The following is a 17,630-nucleotide window of genomic DNA, read 5'->3' as shown; positions in this document are numbered from 1 at the left end:
TTATTCTAGGATGTCTTTTTTGTAGTCTATAAAGAAAAGACTAATTAAAGAAAAGAATAATCGTTAGCAGTTATATATAGGAAATGAAACAAGAATGAAAAACCCAAGTACTCACAATTGAACATTTACATCCATTTATTAATAAGCTTTCAGAAATGGCTGGTTTACAGACATTACACACTTTAAGTAAAAGGATTAATAGTAAAAACCAACACACTCAATTCAAAATACACTCTCATAACAAAGGTAAAAAGGCTTAATAATACAATAAATAAATACATTTTATGAAAAGGTTTTTATCCTCAGTAAATAAAAGGTGCTTACATTCTAGCAGACTTTTCATCTTTACTTTTTCATTAAAATGTAATAAAGGCATCTTTCCTTATAGAGCTTAAAATATAAAATACTTTCTACCTCTGAGGGATTCATCAAAAAACTGGATAATTTATCATAACCCGTTTAGCATAAATGCACTCACCCCCATGCTGGAGTAGCAGCTTGCCAATTTCTACATGTCCGTTTGACAGTGCATCATGCAAAGGAGTCACCCCGTCCACTTGAGTGAGCAGATCTACCTCTGGACAACGTTGCAAAATTTCCTGGACACATACTGTGTTGCCATAGTTACAGGCTTCATGCAAAGGCGTCCAGCCAGCATTGTCTAAATTAGAAATCAAGGCAAATTTTAAAACGGCAAAAGTAGGACTTTGGTAGTGAAGTATTGATATTTTACTTCCCTTCTCAGTGTGACTTTCCAAGTGCCTCATATACAAATAGAACTCTTTGATAAAAATGCCTAGGGTGTAATCATATTTCTAATTGTAAAAAATAAATTAAAAACTATTTTAAAATATTGATGTTGGGATCTGATCAAAATATAGATGTCAAAAAATGGTTGTGCACTATTATACATCAATATGTGATGAATTTCTTGGTTTTGCTACTAGCAATACTTTAAAGATATGTTAGGTAAATATACTTAAATGATTTTTCTTAATGTTGAAATTAAACTATTTAATATCACAAATATTAAGACATTGAATTAGACAACAAAGATTTAGAACTTACCTTTAACATTGATGTCTATTCCTGGCATAGAGAGAAGAAGAATCAATTTCTCCACTTGGTTATTTATGCAAGCCCTATGGAGGGCTGTTTCTCCTGCCATAAAAAATTAATAGATTATTCCAGAGAAGACAAGATATCAACTAAAGAAAATAATCAAAGGGCATGAACTAGGAGATCTGGCCCCATGCCAGAAAATTATTTATTGAGTTTTCCTTTTGACTGGTTTAAACATCTCTCACATTAAAAAAAAGAGGGGGGAGGGAACCCCACCAATCCATAGAGCCTCTCTGTTCTATCAGCAATTCAGCAATGAAATTCTACTAAAGGTTTAATATAGGCATTGTCTCCCCCTAGTTCAAGGTTTGAAGTTTCAATCCTGCTATAAAACCCTCAAATGATCAGAGAACACCAAATATACTGGGTTTTGCAGCAATAAAAGTTTAAAGTGCAATTGCCCTCTCTTAAATTTATTCATGAACCTACGTTAAATGTATGGCTCTTTTTTATACAGCATTTATAGCTTAATTCAAATGAATGTTTCTGGCTAAGCATGAGTGCCTCTACACACTCAAGTGTAATTCAGAACTTCAAATCCATTAACAGATGGTTTGCTGCTTCTCAATAGGCTGTCTGGCTTGGCTACAGCAGCACAGAGAAGGAGAAATGGGGGAATCTTAATATAAACACACACACACGCACACGCACATGCACACACACGAAAAAAATCCCTAGTACCATTTAAAGCTGAACAAGAATGACAAATAGAATGGGAAAGTCTTTTCTAGGAGGGGTGCAGTTAGTGCCTGCTGCCTAAAATTGACTACACCCCTCTCTGCTGTAAGCAAGATTAATAAGATATAAGTGATAATTTGATGTAAGGGGAATTTAAAAAAACATAATAACTGCTTTGAAAACAAATGAAATACATATTGAATCAAACTTTCTTGCTATAAAATACTAAGTAGCACATTTTTCCAGTGTTCAGTTTTACAGATTATCTCTGTAACTTCTACCAAAACATTTCTTTAACAAGCATTGAAAAGCTTTCGAAGTTTTTCTCTACTATTTCTCAATTCTCTTCCTCCCTCCAGTTCCTTCTGCTGTTCAGCTTAAAGCCATTCATATTCATTTTACTTTCTGACACAATAAACAAAGAAAAAGGACACAGTTTTGTGACGTTAATATCTGAGTTCACATTTAATACATTTTTCATATTTTGAGCCAAACGGGCAGTTATTTTGAATTTGTGATATGCTATTATGAACTCATCTCATGTTGAAAGATGATGAAAGCTTGGTGCCATAATGATAATATTTGTATTAAAAACACGATATAGCTCATAAACAAGAGACTTGGCAATTTACTTTGGCCAGATACAGACTCTTGGTAGTAATTTATAATTTTGAGTTAAGGGGTACCTAAGTAAAAGAAGTGCCGGAGTGAATTATTACAACGCTATTCTTGTTACTCCATCCCTTTAGGTACTTAGGTTCCAGTATAGTTAGAACCAAAAGCCAAGCACATTTCATAGTCTGGGCTCAATGCCTGGAAGAAAAGAGTCCATATGCTTAACACAGCTATGTAACATAGCCTACTTCTCATTCTTTGTTCACAAAACGTCTAGGACTGAAAGAGATGAAGACTGAATTATACTTTCAAATCACAAGACACTGATCCTAAGCAGCACAGGTTGAGGTGGAATAGAAAAGTAAGGCAGGCAAGTCTGGAATGAGCTCAACATGAGTTACACAGTGTTTAATATTTGAAAAGGCAGGTGGAGAAAAGAAGGGAGGAATACTCTATTACACCAGGTATTAAACACTCTTTTTTTTTTTGGTATAAATGCCAGTTCACAAAAATAATATGCTCTCCAGGAAGGTATTTCCTGGACCTAGTCCAATATTTAAGTTCAAGCATTCATCAGGGCCAGTGTGTAAAACTTGCAAATACTGACTATAACCACGAAAAGTTCCTAGCATAAATTAATTTAGATACTTGGAATACCTTTTAAATTAGTCTTGTGAAAATTTATCTTTGTAACCAAAGAGGGGCAATTCTCCTTGGAACACGACAATTCTCCTTCTGACTTCTTTTTCAATCTTTTTAATGATGAGGAACATTTAGCAAGATTCAGCTCTCTGAAAAGAAAGTAAGACATAATGAAAGCTTGTTTTTCACCAAGGCGTAGAAGCACAAATTATATGGTGAGTTAAAAAAAAAAAAATCTAGCCTTCTTTTAATTTAAACCCCCTTATTCATTCAAATCTTTACTGCTTTCTATTTTTATATTTATTTCAACTGTACAGAAACAAATTTTATGCATTAATTTTCATTTTATTACCCTTGCACCCCCCAACAGCCCACCAAAAAGTTTATGAATATTGAATGTCCAGTAAAGCAGACGAGACCAAGTAAACCATATTTGGCAGAGAGACTAAAGCAAACTGCTAAGATCAAAATGCAGGCCCCTACTCCCTATTCTTATGTTCATATTCTAATCCTATCCTCTTCTTCCTAAAAAGATTTCAGGTTTTCTGAATTTTATATAGCATACTTTTAGAGGAGGTTTCTCATTTGGGGAAAGCTATTGTAACAACTCAGAGTATCTCACATGGCGATGCATTCTGAAATCCCATCTATATTATATACAAGTAGTACTTTAAAAATCACAAGGCAAAAATTGTGTGGAACAATAATTTGATGAAGAGTTTTATTTCTTTTGAAAAAGACTTAATAGAAAGTGTGTACCTTGAATTAAAGAAAGTGAAAATGTTGATCATGTGCATTTATAGGTATAAAACTGAGTTTTCTGCTATCAGTATAATTCAGACAACATCTCAGATAAAGATACAGTTCAAGAAATGCCTAAGAAGAAGAGCTGTACTCGAAAACAAAGCATAGCTGGTATATAAGCATCACTTACGGTAACTCTGGCAGCCCTTCCACTTGTTTCTGTTTAGCACCATTCAGCATAATTAAAGCCCTCTGAGATTCAAAGCAAGGCCGCTGTCCTATTTTCTTTGGTATCTGCATTTTTCCAGTCCCATGCACACCAGTTTTCCCCAAAGCTGGCAAATAGGAATATACCTGTTGCAAAATAATATTATATTGTTTTCTCAACTACAAAAACCTGGAAACAGTAAAAAGAAAATACTTGATTCATTTCACCATTAAATTTAGTTATAATTTCTTGGTTTCATCACTATGGTTGCCACCCTATCTCATATGAACATGCTAAAATATTAAGAAAGCTGCTAGTTCCATGTCATTAAGTCAATATGACATACACAAGAAAAATGACTTCTTCAAAATAATTGTTTTTTTGAATTCAAATTTGACACTCATTTAGGAAAGTTCTTTTGATGAATCTTATGCCCAACTTGTTATAATTAGCCTATTTTTAGTATTTATGGTTTAAGTACAACTGGTATTTTGTCATTTCCATTTTGGTAATGTCTTCCTTCAACAGAAAAGAAGTCTGGAATAAACAGAATGAGGAGCGCAAAAGTCACTGAAGACAAGGATTGTTGCAAACGTTATTTGCCCAATCTGACCAATTATTAACAAGCATATTTCTCATTTGTTGAAGAAACTGATGGAGATATTAGATATCAATAATAGCTAAAGATAGCCAAGATAAAACTGGAAAACCTTGGATCAAATCAAGTTTATATGTGTATATACATAGGATAACTGGAATAACCTTTGGCATCATTTGCAAATTTTGCTTTTTAAATACCATTAAATACTATGTAGAATGTTTCTGGATCAAGGTCTTTCCAAAATAATAATCTTACATACTGTGGCAAGTGATATAAAGATTCCTGTATAATTTTTCTGTTACCAATTCTTCATTACTCTCAAGTAATTAAAATTTCTATTCACTAATTATTCCATTTTGAGGAAGAAAACGACCTGCTTATATGTTTGAAAGATTTATGATTAATATGCTCTGTCCAATTATTAGAATAACTAAGAATATTTAAAAATAGAATTTATAAACTTACTTCTTAAAAATTAAAAGAACTAAAATAGAGTGGTGCTTACCATTTTCTGAAGAGAGAGTGGCTCAGAAGAAATACTAATGGAACTCTGTAAACACAACTTTTTAAAGACTGCCTCTGCAACAAACATTTGAAGCCAGGAAGAGGAAAAGGAACAAATAAAAATCTCTAATTCCTGTGAAGAAAAGTCTGTAGAAAACAAGAGAAGTAAATATAGTTATTGCTACACCTTATAAAATTTCTTTCTACAGACAATTTCTTTCATGGACTTTATTCATTCAGATGATGATTCCTATACCAGTAAGATTCACCCACATAATTTTAAACCACAAAAAATAGATAATATTCCTATTCCTTGCCCTTCAAGAGAAATTCTTATGGCACATGTTCTCACATTTGAAACAATCACTACTTTTTATTATTTTAAATAAAAGGCTTGAAATTTTACATATACGTATATATACATACATGAATGGATAGATGATATATGAATAGATAGACAGACATGGACTTTTATCACTATACTTTCCAATTAATGTTAAAGATCTCTTCCCACAATAGGGCTGTGTCTTTGGAAAACTGGTACTTGGTTTTTAAATGGGCACACATGTATTTAATTTGCACTGATTAGTCTTGAGCTGATAGGAAGACATTTTTCCCCCGACAACATCCATGAATCCTATCACTGCAGAGAAGGAGGAAAGGTAAAGAAGAGGGATAAGGTAAGACAAGAGAATGCATAAGAATTTCCTTAGAAGTCTGCACCCACTGTACTATACCAAGTGCGGGAGAGGAGTATAATTTTAAATGACAAAACAAACAAACAACAAAAACACCAAGAGTCTCAAATCTCTTCATTCTAAAATCCTCAAGTTCTCCAATAATATGGAAATACACAAATATATACATGAATTGAAAGTGATAAAGGACTGAAGTGACTATTTCCCTTGTAAATTTAATGTTATGAATTCTCTATTAATACTCTCTGCTTAAGTAATAGCATGGATAATACACTGGAATGGTAAAGAATAATCAATCAATAGGATACTAAAAAAGCTAAAATTAAGCAAAACAGGATGAAAAAAGTTGATATACAATAAGGCAGATTAAAATTAACTACAAATAATGGAAGAATAAAGAATTAGAAAAAGTCAATAAAGTTAGCAAAATAACATAACAGGTCAATATACATTTTAAAAATTGGACAGAATAATAAACTTAATAGCAATATAAAGCTTAAAATTTGAAGTCTCTACTCAGGAGCTGACTTCCCTTGGCTGAGCAGACTTCGCAGACATCCAGTGAAATCCTGTCCTTCTCAGATGCCTTCCCGAAAGGCTAGGGCCTCTGGTGTCCTTGCAGTCCTTGCCTGACTTTCAATGAGGGAAGGAGAGTTGGGGTGGGATGGGGGTGGGGTGTGGAGAAGAACAACAGTTTAAGGAGGAATTTTGCCCCTGGGAACATTTGGCAATTTGTGGTTGTCACAACTGGGGAGAGAAATATACTGGCAACGTAGTAGGCAAAGGCCAGGCATGCTACCAACTGTCCTACAATTCACAGTTCACAGGACAGCCCCTCACAATAAAGAATTATCTGGCCCCAAACATAAACAGTGGCCAGGCTCAGAAAGAAACTGCCTGGACTAAAGAGATCTGAGGTTCTTGCTTGTGGCAGACTGCCATATGGGCAAATGGCTCCAGTCAGATGTTAAATAGATCCACCTAGCCCCACACAGACATATGGTTGCTGAATTCAAACAATCCTGTCCAAATATGGCCTCAGAGATATAATTTATAAGAACTGGAAACAAGAAAGGAGTTATTTACAACTTTTTGTTACAACGGACTACTTACAACCTACTAGGCTGCTAGTATTATCTGAAACTATGAAAGCAATGAACTGAAGGATGAGCAGCAAAAGATCTTTCCAATATTAAATCTCTAGTTATACACATTAAAAAAAAGCACATCTATCATCACAGACTTTACTACAACCAACTGATCTTACGTATCAACTCTAAGCAGAGGCAAAAGCAAAGCAGAAATAACTTGTACTGTACAGTTCAAAAGCAACGATCCCACAGTGGAACTTCTAAATGGAGTTATTCACCTAGAAATAACATTTGGTAGCTTTAAAGAAATAGCAAATACAAACTATAATGGATCCACATATGACCAGGTAACACACACTTGAAGGGAATGATCAATAAGAGATGAACAAGAGAACTTAAGAAACTTAACCCCTGACTGACATGTACACACTGCTCTATTTCAAATGAATAACCAGCAAGGACCTAGTGTATAGCACAGGGAACTATGCTCAATATTAGGTAACAACCTAAATGGGAAAAGAATTTGAAAAAGAATAGATACATGTACATGTAAAACTGAATCACTTTGCTGTACACCTGAAACTAATACAACATTGTTACTCAACTGGACTCCAACATAAAATAAAAAGTTAAACAAAAAAAAAAAAAAAAAAAAGAAAGAAACTTAACCCCTGGACTTTAAGACCTTCAATGGCAGGATCATTTTTATTGCCCTCGCAGCTAGTAGGTTAGTAGCTTGCACAGAATAAACATTTAGTACTTAATAGATAAATGAATGAATGACTGGCAGATAGCAATAACTGGAGAGCCAAGCCAGGATGATCTTTAAAAAAGTTACTTAGATCATGCCACTCCCTTTGAAAAATGGTTTCTAACCCCTAAATAGGGCTTGGAAGTTCCTACTCAAGCTCCTCTATTACTTTTTTGGCTTTACTGTGGCCACTCTTCTCCCTTCTGCTTGTCATCAGCCAGGCATCAAAAGATTTCAAACAGGCCCAACTCTTTCCTATCTCCGAGTTTTAGTAAATGTTGTGTCTTCTGAATGGAATACACTTCCCTGACTCTGCCAAACTCCTACTTATCCTTCAGGTTTTGCTCTCCATGACCACTCTACATAAAATAAGTTTATCCAGCTCAACACTTAGTTTTTCTTATTTGGAGCACTTAGCACTTTAAAATGATGTATTTACATTAACTTAATTACAGTCTGCCTCTCCCACCGAAAGCTCCAAAAAGGCAAGGATCATATTTTGTTTCCCTCTTCCACTGTATATGAAGTGTTTACCTCAATGCCTGGTAGAATGCCAATAAAAATCTGTTGAACAAATGCAGGCAACAGAAACATTTTGATTGAGATGATTAGTCAAATTATAAAAATGTATATTTTTGGAAAAGGTCTGAAGCATGGAGAGGGATTAAAATAGAGAGTAAAAAAAAAAAGCCAATAAAGGTTTGGAAAAACTCTCAGGAAAAGATAATGAGGTAGCCTGAGAAAGGCAAAGGAAGCTTTATTAAAGTTCTCTAAAGATGTGAAAAATATTATAGTAACTTCTGATGACATGTTTTCTTCCCAGTGAAAACAGGAGAAGAAATAAACTGAAGTTAAGGATTGACAAACTATGTCTTGCTGCCTATTTTTATGAATAAAGTTTTACTGGAACACAGCCATGTTGATTTATGTACTATGTATCACTGCTTTCTTAAGAGTAGAGTTGAGTGGTTGGGACAGAGATGGTAGAGCTGAAAAGCCAAAAATATTTACTATCTTATATTTTATCAAAAACAGTTTGTCAACCCTAGTTTAAGCCAATACATCAGGAATTTCAATTAGGCACAAAAAAGAAATTTCAGATCTTGATGCTAAAATATAGAAAGGGATATAAGGAAACTCTTTCTGTTCAAAGTGTTTCGGAACAAGAGAGAATGGCATCTATGTGAGACTGCTGGATGAGCTCTGATGGAAAGAAGAAAGAATTTTACTTATCTACTGAAATATCTTCTGCCATAATTTTCTACAAAACAATTAACAACTAACAACAATTTTACTAAACTAAAATTAATTCAATAGATCTGAATCTGAGTAGTACCATAGTATGTATTTTATACTTTTGGACTAGAAAAAAAACAAAACATCGTTTGTCATAAATGAGAAAGATGGACCAGTATCTTCAACTGGAAGCTATATAACAGCCAAATTATAAAATCTTTACTAATGACTTAGAAAAAGCAAATAATAGTTTAACTGAGCTGAAGAATAATACAAAGACATGGTCAAACAAACAAACATACAAACTACGGAGTATCTACAGAGAAAAAGAAATGGTTCTCTATCAAAAGAGCAAAATATTGACCAAAAGGACATTATTAGAACACCTGGTTCACTTGTAGGGATGAGTGTATTATTCTACAAGCTCTGTATTATACAGTTTAACTTTGCATATTAGCTGTAGAAAAGCTACTGCTCTCTTAAGGATAAACTATTCACTTGATTTCTCTCTCTTGACAAAGGCTAAAAATCAAGATGTACTAACAAAAATTTAGGAAGATTAATTTGAACCATTTTTAGATATGTATGTTGAATTTTTAAAACTGCCTTTCTATGGTTTAATTGGAAGTCTAAGAAACCAATTGTGTGGTACCTTGAGAAGAGAAAGGAAAGGCTTAAACACACAGTTCAAATGGGGATATAGTTTAAATCTCTTGTAGTTTTAAATATTAGTGATCAAACATATTGAGAGCAAAGTAATCAGTCTGTCGACAGGATTACAATGGTAACATTAAAGTCAGTCAGCTTAAGTCAGTCACAGGCTCAAATTTGTTGAGTTTAAACTTGTGGAAACTGAGAGTAACAGTGGATAACAATGCCTTGCTTTAAAGTGAAGGGACATTCGATTATGAGCAAAGAAAGCATTAAAGCTGATGCATAACATGTAGAACCTTGTTATCACAAGGCGCATTATTTCATGCATTTGGCTAAGATAAGTTATATTTCCCTAGAGGTAACCAATACACACTGGAAACAACACATATAAATACACTGATAGTCTGTAAAGGCACTGCTAATTCTATCCTGGGGTCCCCAAACTCAAAGAAGTTTCATTATGGAATGAAAACAGGGAATCCTTTTAGCTGAATGTTTAGTTCCCATGCTAGCAAATAATGCCAGAATTCTGCTGTTTCTAAAATGGAAAAAAAGAAAAAAAAAAAAAGATCTAGTAGGAATGGTGGGAAAGAAATGAAAAGAAAGGGTTCTGAAGGAAGATTGAATTTGAGCTAAGAAATGTTAAAAAGTCATGCAACAAAGGACAGCTACTTCACAAAAGGAACAGTAATCACCCCTCAGCTCAATGAAAAAGAAAGAGGAAAAAAAGAAGATAAAATGCTTTAGATAAAAATCTTCTAACTTCAGTAGTATAAAAAGAGACCTCTCTTTGCAGAGGGCATCATCGAATAAATCCTGAACCCAGTTAGAGCCTGGATTTCTATTCTAGAATCTCTCTTCAAAGTATTAAAGTGATTGACAGCATATTCAAGAACTTTTTCTTTTATATAAAACCAAGATGCAACGAAACACATGTGTAACAAAACAGAATACTTACTTAGCAGTCTAAAATAGTTTTAAGTATATAAAAATCATCTTTTATATTTGAGAGGCACAGAAGTTCACTTACTTTAAAATATGTTCATTTTAGAAATTTAGAAAGGAAGGAAAGAAAAGAAGGGAGGGAAGAAGGAAATGGTTCATAGGGCCCTAAACTGGCTTTGAAGTGTAAGAATGAACATAAACGTTAATAACACTGTAATAACTTTGTATGTGGACAGATGGTTACTAGACGTATGGTGGTGATCATTTCCTAATGTATGAAAATGTCAAATCATGTAGTACACCTGAAACATAATATTGTACATCAACTATATTAAAAAAAAGAATGTACACATAAAATCTTATAGAAGCCTGGAGACCCAAGAGTTAGGTAGAACCTTTCATAAGGTAAGCATGTGAAGATGAGTTCTGTCATCATATTGCTTAAGTAATATTCCTATTACTTTAGAGGAAACTTTAAAATTAGATAATGCGGGGAGGAGGAAGAGTGAGAAAATTATACATATGTATTACTTTTATTTGCTTCATCCATGCTAATTTGTTAGATCGTCAGACTCAATGGAAAAGAAATATGGCAGCTTTTTGTTATAATAAGAAAAATTACACAGCAACAGGTACATGGGGAAAATGTTTTAGCCAGTGATATAGCTCAAGTTAATCCAAGTGGCTTTATAACATAGTAAGTATTCTGATCCAAAGATTTTCATTTTTTAATACTGTTAAGTATTTATGCAGGAAGAGACCTGGAAACTGTTCATAGGGCGCAGACAACATTACAGACAGATAATGCTTTCTAGGTGAACAATTAGAAGTATTGAAGGTACTGAAAATAGTTTCTACCATGTGAGATTCTAAAACACCAAACATTAAAAAGCAAATCTATCTCTTCAATGAAAAGAGAATAAACTGGTTTTAAATTTGTCTAAATATTTACTTTCACAGAACGGCTTAATTTTAATATTTTGTTGTAGGATTAAGGAAAACATTAATAACATTATATATAAATATATAATAAGTTATTTCCATGTACTATTTTCCATGCTATATTAAATTTTTATGAAAGCATCAAAATACTATTTTTGAATAATAAATGATATGTGTGGGGAAGAAGGCTCATGTAACATAGACACACTTACCATCACATGAAAGGGAAACGTAACTTCCTAAGTCATCAGACATGTGTCGCATCACGTTTCTACCCATCTTAAGACCAAGGACAATCCAATAATCTATTGCTGCTCCAAGAATTCCAGTCAATAAGTAAGCTAGTTCATGTTTGAAGACCTAACATTGAGATTGGAAAAATATCACTAAAACATACTGAAATGTATTATTTCTATTATTTTGAATACTTGTTGAGGCAAAACATAGCTATTTAAAAAAACAGTGTATGCTAATGCCAAAAGGTATTCTTAAGAAACCTAGCAAACTAATTCCCTCTTTCCATTCTCTCCATCTCCTTCCTTCCCTCCTTCCTCCCCTGATCTATATCTACATCTAAATCTGTATCTGTATGACAAAACAGTTAATAAAACAAATTTTCCAGGACTTATATATGGATAGCTTGTAACAATCTTTTAAGATAACTTTATCCAGTGGTGTCAAGTGCTTTAGTCAGGCAATAATTCCATTAAAACAATGAGGAAGTACTTGGCTTCTGTGGATTTCTGTTAACAAGAATATATGACTACAAAAAAAGAGATTTAGCCACTCCTACTGTTTATGTACAAAATTAACCTTTACATTTCCCTAAATGGCATTCGCCAGAAAAAGACTTGAAAAACACAATGCATACAAGCTTTAACAAGCAAGACTGTACTTTGTTGTAAAAAATAAAAAAAATCGGCTCATCAAATTTTAATTATTAAATTATATCATATACCATTACCTAACTTAGAGATATAGATATCAGTTTTAAAAGTATACATATTCTTTTATATCATCATTTATATATTAACGATATTAAACTACTGTAAGAAATACAGCAAGGCACACAAACCTTACTTACAATAAGCATGCTTCACACTGTGTTTAAAAATATCTTTCTAATCCATAAACTATGAAGATGAAGAGGTGTGAAAATAATATTTTTAAACACCTTTGATTTAAACATAAACACTTTTCCACAATGACATTAAAACTAGTTGAAATTCCTGTATTTTTGGTATTTGTTGTCTAGGCGTGTTGGATGTGTGAAAAAAATCACTAAATTAACAGTTGGGGAGAAGCCATGTGAAAGGGTTTTAATAAATGTTATATCTAAATAGATAACTGCTATGTTCTGCCCCATACTATACCTGATATGAGATTACTGACAGAGAAATCTCCAGCACTTTGAACCCTCAGTGACTATAGGATTTATTTCTTCTGCCCTCAGCAGACAAGGTTCTTACAGGTATGTACAGCATTTCATTAAGGCATCATTCCTAGCGCAAGAAGCTATTAAATGGTTTCAGAACTGAAGTGCTGTTTTTGGGTTGTTGCACAAACAAGGACAAATGGTCAAGCAGCACATACATCAGGCCTGCTGAAACAGTGTTTATTGAGGGAAAACCCACAGAGACAGGATCTTCAGCAGGTGCCTAGGTCCCCTTTTGCCCTACCACACTGTTGGGTAGCAGATGGTATTCTGGCAAGGCTGGATATCAGAATGTGGGAGAGAGACTCTGAAGAATGGGACGAAGGGGATTTTAAGCTGCATGATTAGCGAAGCACTGCCCTTCTGATACGATCAGGGGCCAAGATATGGAACCTTGACCACAGCCTGATCCTGTCAGGTCAGGATGCGTGAGTGGGCATCAGCAGGACCCCTTCTCCGGTGATCAGAGGGCTGAGCTTAAGCCTTGCAGTTGTAGTTGTGTGCCATGGGAAGTGAGCAGCAGGACAGGCCATATCAGCAGGCTGGGGAAATACCCACACCTCCCTTGGACCCTGACAGGTGTCAAGCCTTGCAGCTGACCAGAAATAACTCCTTTAAGTATGGGTCTTAGCCAGTCTTCAACAAACTTTGCAGGAAGCCAACTCCATTCTTTGCAAAGCCAAAATGTAGATGATCACTCTGAGCGATTTTACCTCTCATGGTTCAACTTATCAAGAGAACATAGAACAGGACAATGAAAATCTCTGTTTAAACTAGCAAATGATCATGTCAATATCCATGCCACAGAATGTTCCTTCCAACATAATGTATATCTGAATATCAGCAATGACACTTCTCAGGAAGAAAGCAAGAGACTACTACATTTTGATTTCTCAAAGTATTCCCCCATCTCAATCAGGGTTACTTCAGCTCCCTGGTCCTAAGACTCTGGATAGGGAAGATGAGGTTAGCACATAGAGCTAAGCCTCATATAAACAACAATCTAGCACTCTATCAAGTAAAAATAACATAAAACCAACCAGGTAAGACTCTCTCTCTTTCCTGATGCAAATATATGTAATGTGTACCTGACACCACAAATGAGTATCAATATTGCTTACGACTTCCGGGAAGATGGTGGAAGAGTAAGACGCGGAGATCACCTTCCTCCCCACAGATACACCAGAAATACATCTACGCGTGGAACAACTCCTACGGAACACCTACTGAACGCTGGCAGAAGACCTCAGACCTCCCAAAAGGCAAGGAACCCCCCCACGTACCTGGTTAGGGCAAAAGAAAAAACTAAACAGAGACAAAAGGATAGGGACGGGTCCTGCACCAGCGGGAGAGAGCTGTGAAGGAGGAAAAGTGTCCACACACTAGGAAGCCCCTTCGTGGGCAGAGACTTCGGGTGGCGGAGTGGGGGAGCTTGGGAGCCGCGGAGGAGAGCACAGTAACAGGGGTGCGGAGGGCAAAGCAGAGAGATTCCAGCGCAGAGTATCGGGCCGACCGGCACTCACCAGCCGAGAGGCTTGTCTGCTCACCCGCCAGGGTGGGCGGGGCTGGGAGCTGAGGCTCCGGCTTCTGTCGGAGCGCCGGGAGAGGACTGGGGTTGGCGGCATGAACACAGCCTGCAGGGCGTCAGTGCACCGCGGCTAGCCGGGAGGGAGTCCGGGGAAAAGTCTGGACCTGCCGAAGAGGCAAGAGACATTTTCTTCCCTCTTTGTTTCCTGGTGCACGAGGAGAGGGGATTAAGAGTGCTGCTTAAAGGAGCTCCAGAGACTGGTGCGAGCCGCGGCTAAAAGCGCGGACCCCAGAGACGGGCATGAGATGCTAAGGCTGCTGCTGCCGCCACCACGAAGCCTGTGTGCGAACACAGGTCACTATCCACACCCCCTTCCGGGGAGCCTGTGCAGCCCGCCACTGCCAGGGTCCCGGGATCCAGGGACAACTCCCCCGAGAAAACGCACGGCGCGCTTCAGGCTGGTGCAACCTCATGCCGGCCTATGCCACCGCAGGCCCGCCCCGCACTCTGTGCCCCTCCCTCCCCGCCGGCCTGAGTGAGTCAGAGCCTCTGAATCAGCGGCTCCTTTAACCCCGTCCTGTCTGAGCGAAGAACAGACTCCCTCCAGCGACCTACACGCACAGGCGGGGCCAAATCCAAAGCTGAGCCCCTGGGAGCTGTGAGAACAAAGAAGAGAAAGGGAAATCTCTCCCAGCAGCCTCAGAAGCAGCAGATTAAAGCTCCACAATCAACTTGATGTACCCTGCATCTGTGGAATACATGAATAGACAACAAATCATCCCAAATTAAGGAGCCCTGTGGATGAAAGGCTCTTGGTGCTGCAGCCAGGAGTCAGTGCTGTGCCTCGGAGGTGGGAGAGCCAACTTCAGGACACTGGTCCACAAGAGGCCTCCCAGCTGCACATAATATCAAACAGCGAATATCTCCCAGAGATCTCCATCTCAATGCCAGCACCCAGCTTCACTCAACGACCAGCAAGCTACAGTGCTGGACATCCTATGCCAAACAACTAGCAAGACAGGAACACAACCCCACCCATTAGCAGAGAGGCTGCCCAAAATCATAATAAGTCTATAGACACCCCAAAACAAACCACCAGACGTGGACCTGCCCACCAGAAAGACAAGATCCAGCCTCATCCACCAGAACACAGGCACTAGTACCCTCCACCAGGAAGCCTACACAACCCACTGAACCAACCTTAGCCACTGGGGACAGACACCAAAAACAACAGGAACTATGAACCTTCAGCCTGCAAAAAAGGAGACCCCAAACACAGTAAGATAAGCAAAATGAAAACACAGAAAAACACACAGCAGATGAAGGAGCAAGATAAAAACCCACCAGACCTAACAAATGAAGAGGAAATGGGCAGTCTACCTGAAAAAGAATTCAGAATAATGATAGTAAAGATGATCCAAAATCTTGGAAATAGGATAGACAAAATGCAAGAATCAGTTAACAAGGACCTAGAAGAACTAAAGATGAAACAAACAATGATGAACAACACAATAAATGAAATGAAAAATACTCTAGATGGGATCAATAGCAGAATAACTGAGGCAGAAGAACGGATAAGTGACCTGGAAGATAAAATAGTGGAAATAACTACTGCAGAGCAGAATAAAGAAAAAAGAATGAAAAGAACTGAGGACAGTCTCAGAGAGCTCTGGGACAACATTAAACGCACCAACATTTGAATTATAGGGGTTCCAGAAGAAGAAGAGAAAAAGAAAGGGACTGAGAAAATACTTGAAGAGATTATAGTTGAAAACTTCCCTAATATGGGAAAGGAAATAGTTAATCAAGTCCAGGAAGCACAGAGAGTCCCATACAGGATAAATCCAAGGAGAAATACGCCAAGACACATATTAATCAAACTGTCAAAAATTAAATACAAAGAAAACATTAAAAGCAGCAAGGGAAAAACAACAAATAACACACAAGGGAACCCCCATGAGGTTAACAGCTGATCTTTCAGCAGAAACTCTGCAAGCCAGAAGGGACTGGCAGGACATATTGAAAGTGTTGAAAGAGAAAAACCTGCAACCAAGATTACTCTACCCAGCAAGGATCTCATTCAGATTTGATGGAGAAATTAAAACCTTTACAGACAAGCAAAAGCTGAGAGAGTTCAGCACCACCAAACCAGCTCTACAACAACTGCTAAAGGAACTTCTCTAGGCAAGAAACACAAAAGAAGGAAAAGACCTACAATACGAACCCAAAACAATTAAGAAAATGGGAATGGGAACACACATATCGATAATTACCTTAAATGTAAATGGACTAAATGCTCCCACCAAAAGACACAGATTGGCTGAATGGATACAAAAACAAGACACATATATTTGCTGTCTACAAGAGACCCACTTCAGACCTAGAGACACATACAGACTGAAAGTAAGGGGATGGAAGAAGATATTTCATGCAAATGGAAACCTAAAGAAAGCTGGAGTAGCAATTCTCATATCAGACAAAATAGACTTTAAAACAAAGACTATTAGAAGAGACAAAGAAGGACACTACATAATGATCAAGGGATCGATCCAAGCAGAAGATATAACAATTGTAAATATTTATGCACCCAACATAGGAGCACCTCAATACATAAGGCAAATACTGACAGCCATAAAAGGGGAAATCGACAGTAACACATTCATAGTAGGGGACTTTAACACCCCACTTTCACCAATGGACAGATAATCCAAAATGAAAATAAATAAGGAAACACAAGCTTTAAATGATACATTAAACGAGATGGACTTAATTGATATTTATAGGACATTCCATCAAAAAACAACAGAAGACACTTTCTTCTCAAGTGCTCATGGAACATTCTCCAGGATAGATCATATCTTGGGTCACAAATCAAGCCTTGGTAAATTTCAGAAAATTGAAATTGTATCAAGTATCTTTTCCGACCACAATGCTATGAGACTCGATATCAATTACAGGAAAAGATCTGTAAAAAATAAAACACATGGAGGCTAAACAATACACTACTTAATAACGAAGTGATCACTGAAGAAATCAAAGAGAAAATCAAAAAATACCTAGAAACAAATGACAATGGAGACACGACGACTCAAAATCTATGGGATGCAGCAAAAGCAGTTCTAAGAGGGAAGTTTACAGCAATACAATCCTACCTTAAGAAACAGGAAACATCTCGAATAAACAACCTAACCTTGCACCTAAAGCAATTAGAGAAAGAAGAACAAAAAAACCCCAAA

The 17,630-nt window shown here is 36.6% G+C and overlaps 1 protein-coding gene across 3 annotated transcripts in view; it reads right to left on the bottom strand.

Annotated features, from left to right (window-relative positions):
* Positions 1-17,630, bottom strand: part of SLF1 (SMC5-SMC6 complex localization factor 1) — a 66,167-nt gene that overhangs the window by 3,160 nt on the left and 45,377 nt on the right. For all 3 annotated transcript variants that reach the window (XM_079917129.1, XM_079917131.1, XM_079917130.1), the window contains exons 15-20: positions 11,644-11,791; positions 5,116-5,261; positions 3,992-4,155; positions 3,073-3,206; positions 1,069-1,161; positions 479-661 (exon numbers count right to left, since the gene is read on the bottom strand). In XM_079917129.1, the coding sequence (XP_079773255.1) occupies positions 479-661; positions 1,069-1,161; positions 3,073-3,206; positions 3,992-4,155; positions 5,116-5,261; positions 11,644-11,791 (868 nt within the window). The remainder of the gene's footprint in view (positions 1-478; positions 662-1,068; positions 1,162-3,072; positions 3,207-3,991; positions 4,156-5,115; positions 5,262-11,643; positions 11,792-17,630) is intronic.

This window comes from Stenella coeruleoalba, assembly GCF_951394435.1.
Source record: "Stenella coeruleoalba genome assembly, chromosome: 3".
NCBI classification, from domain to species: domain Eukaryota; kingdom Metazoa; phylum Chordata; class Mammalia; order Artiodactyla; family Delphinidae; genus Stenella; species Stenella coeruleoalba.
This window is presented reverse-complemented; position numbering and strand designations above follow the sequence as displayed.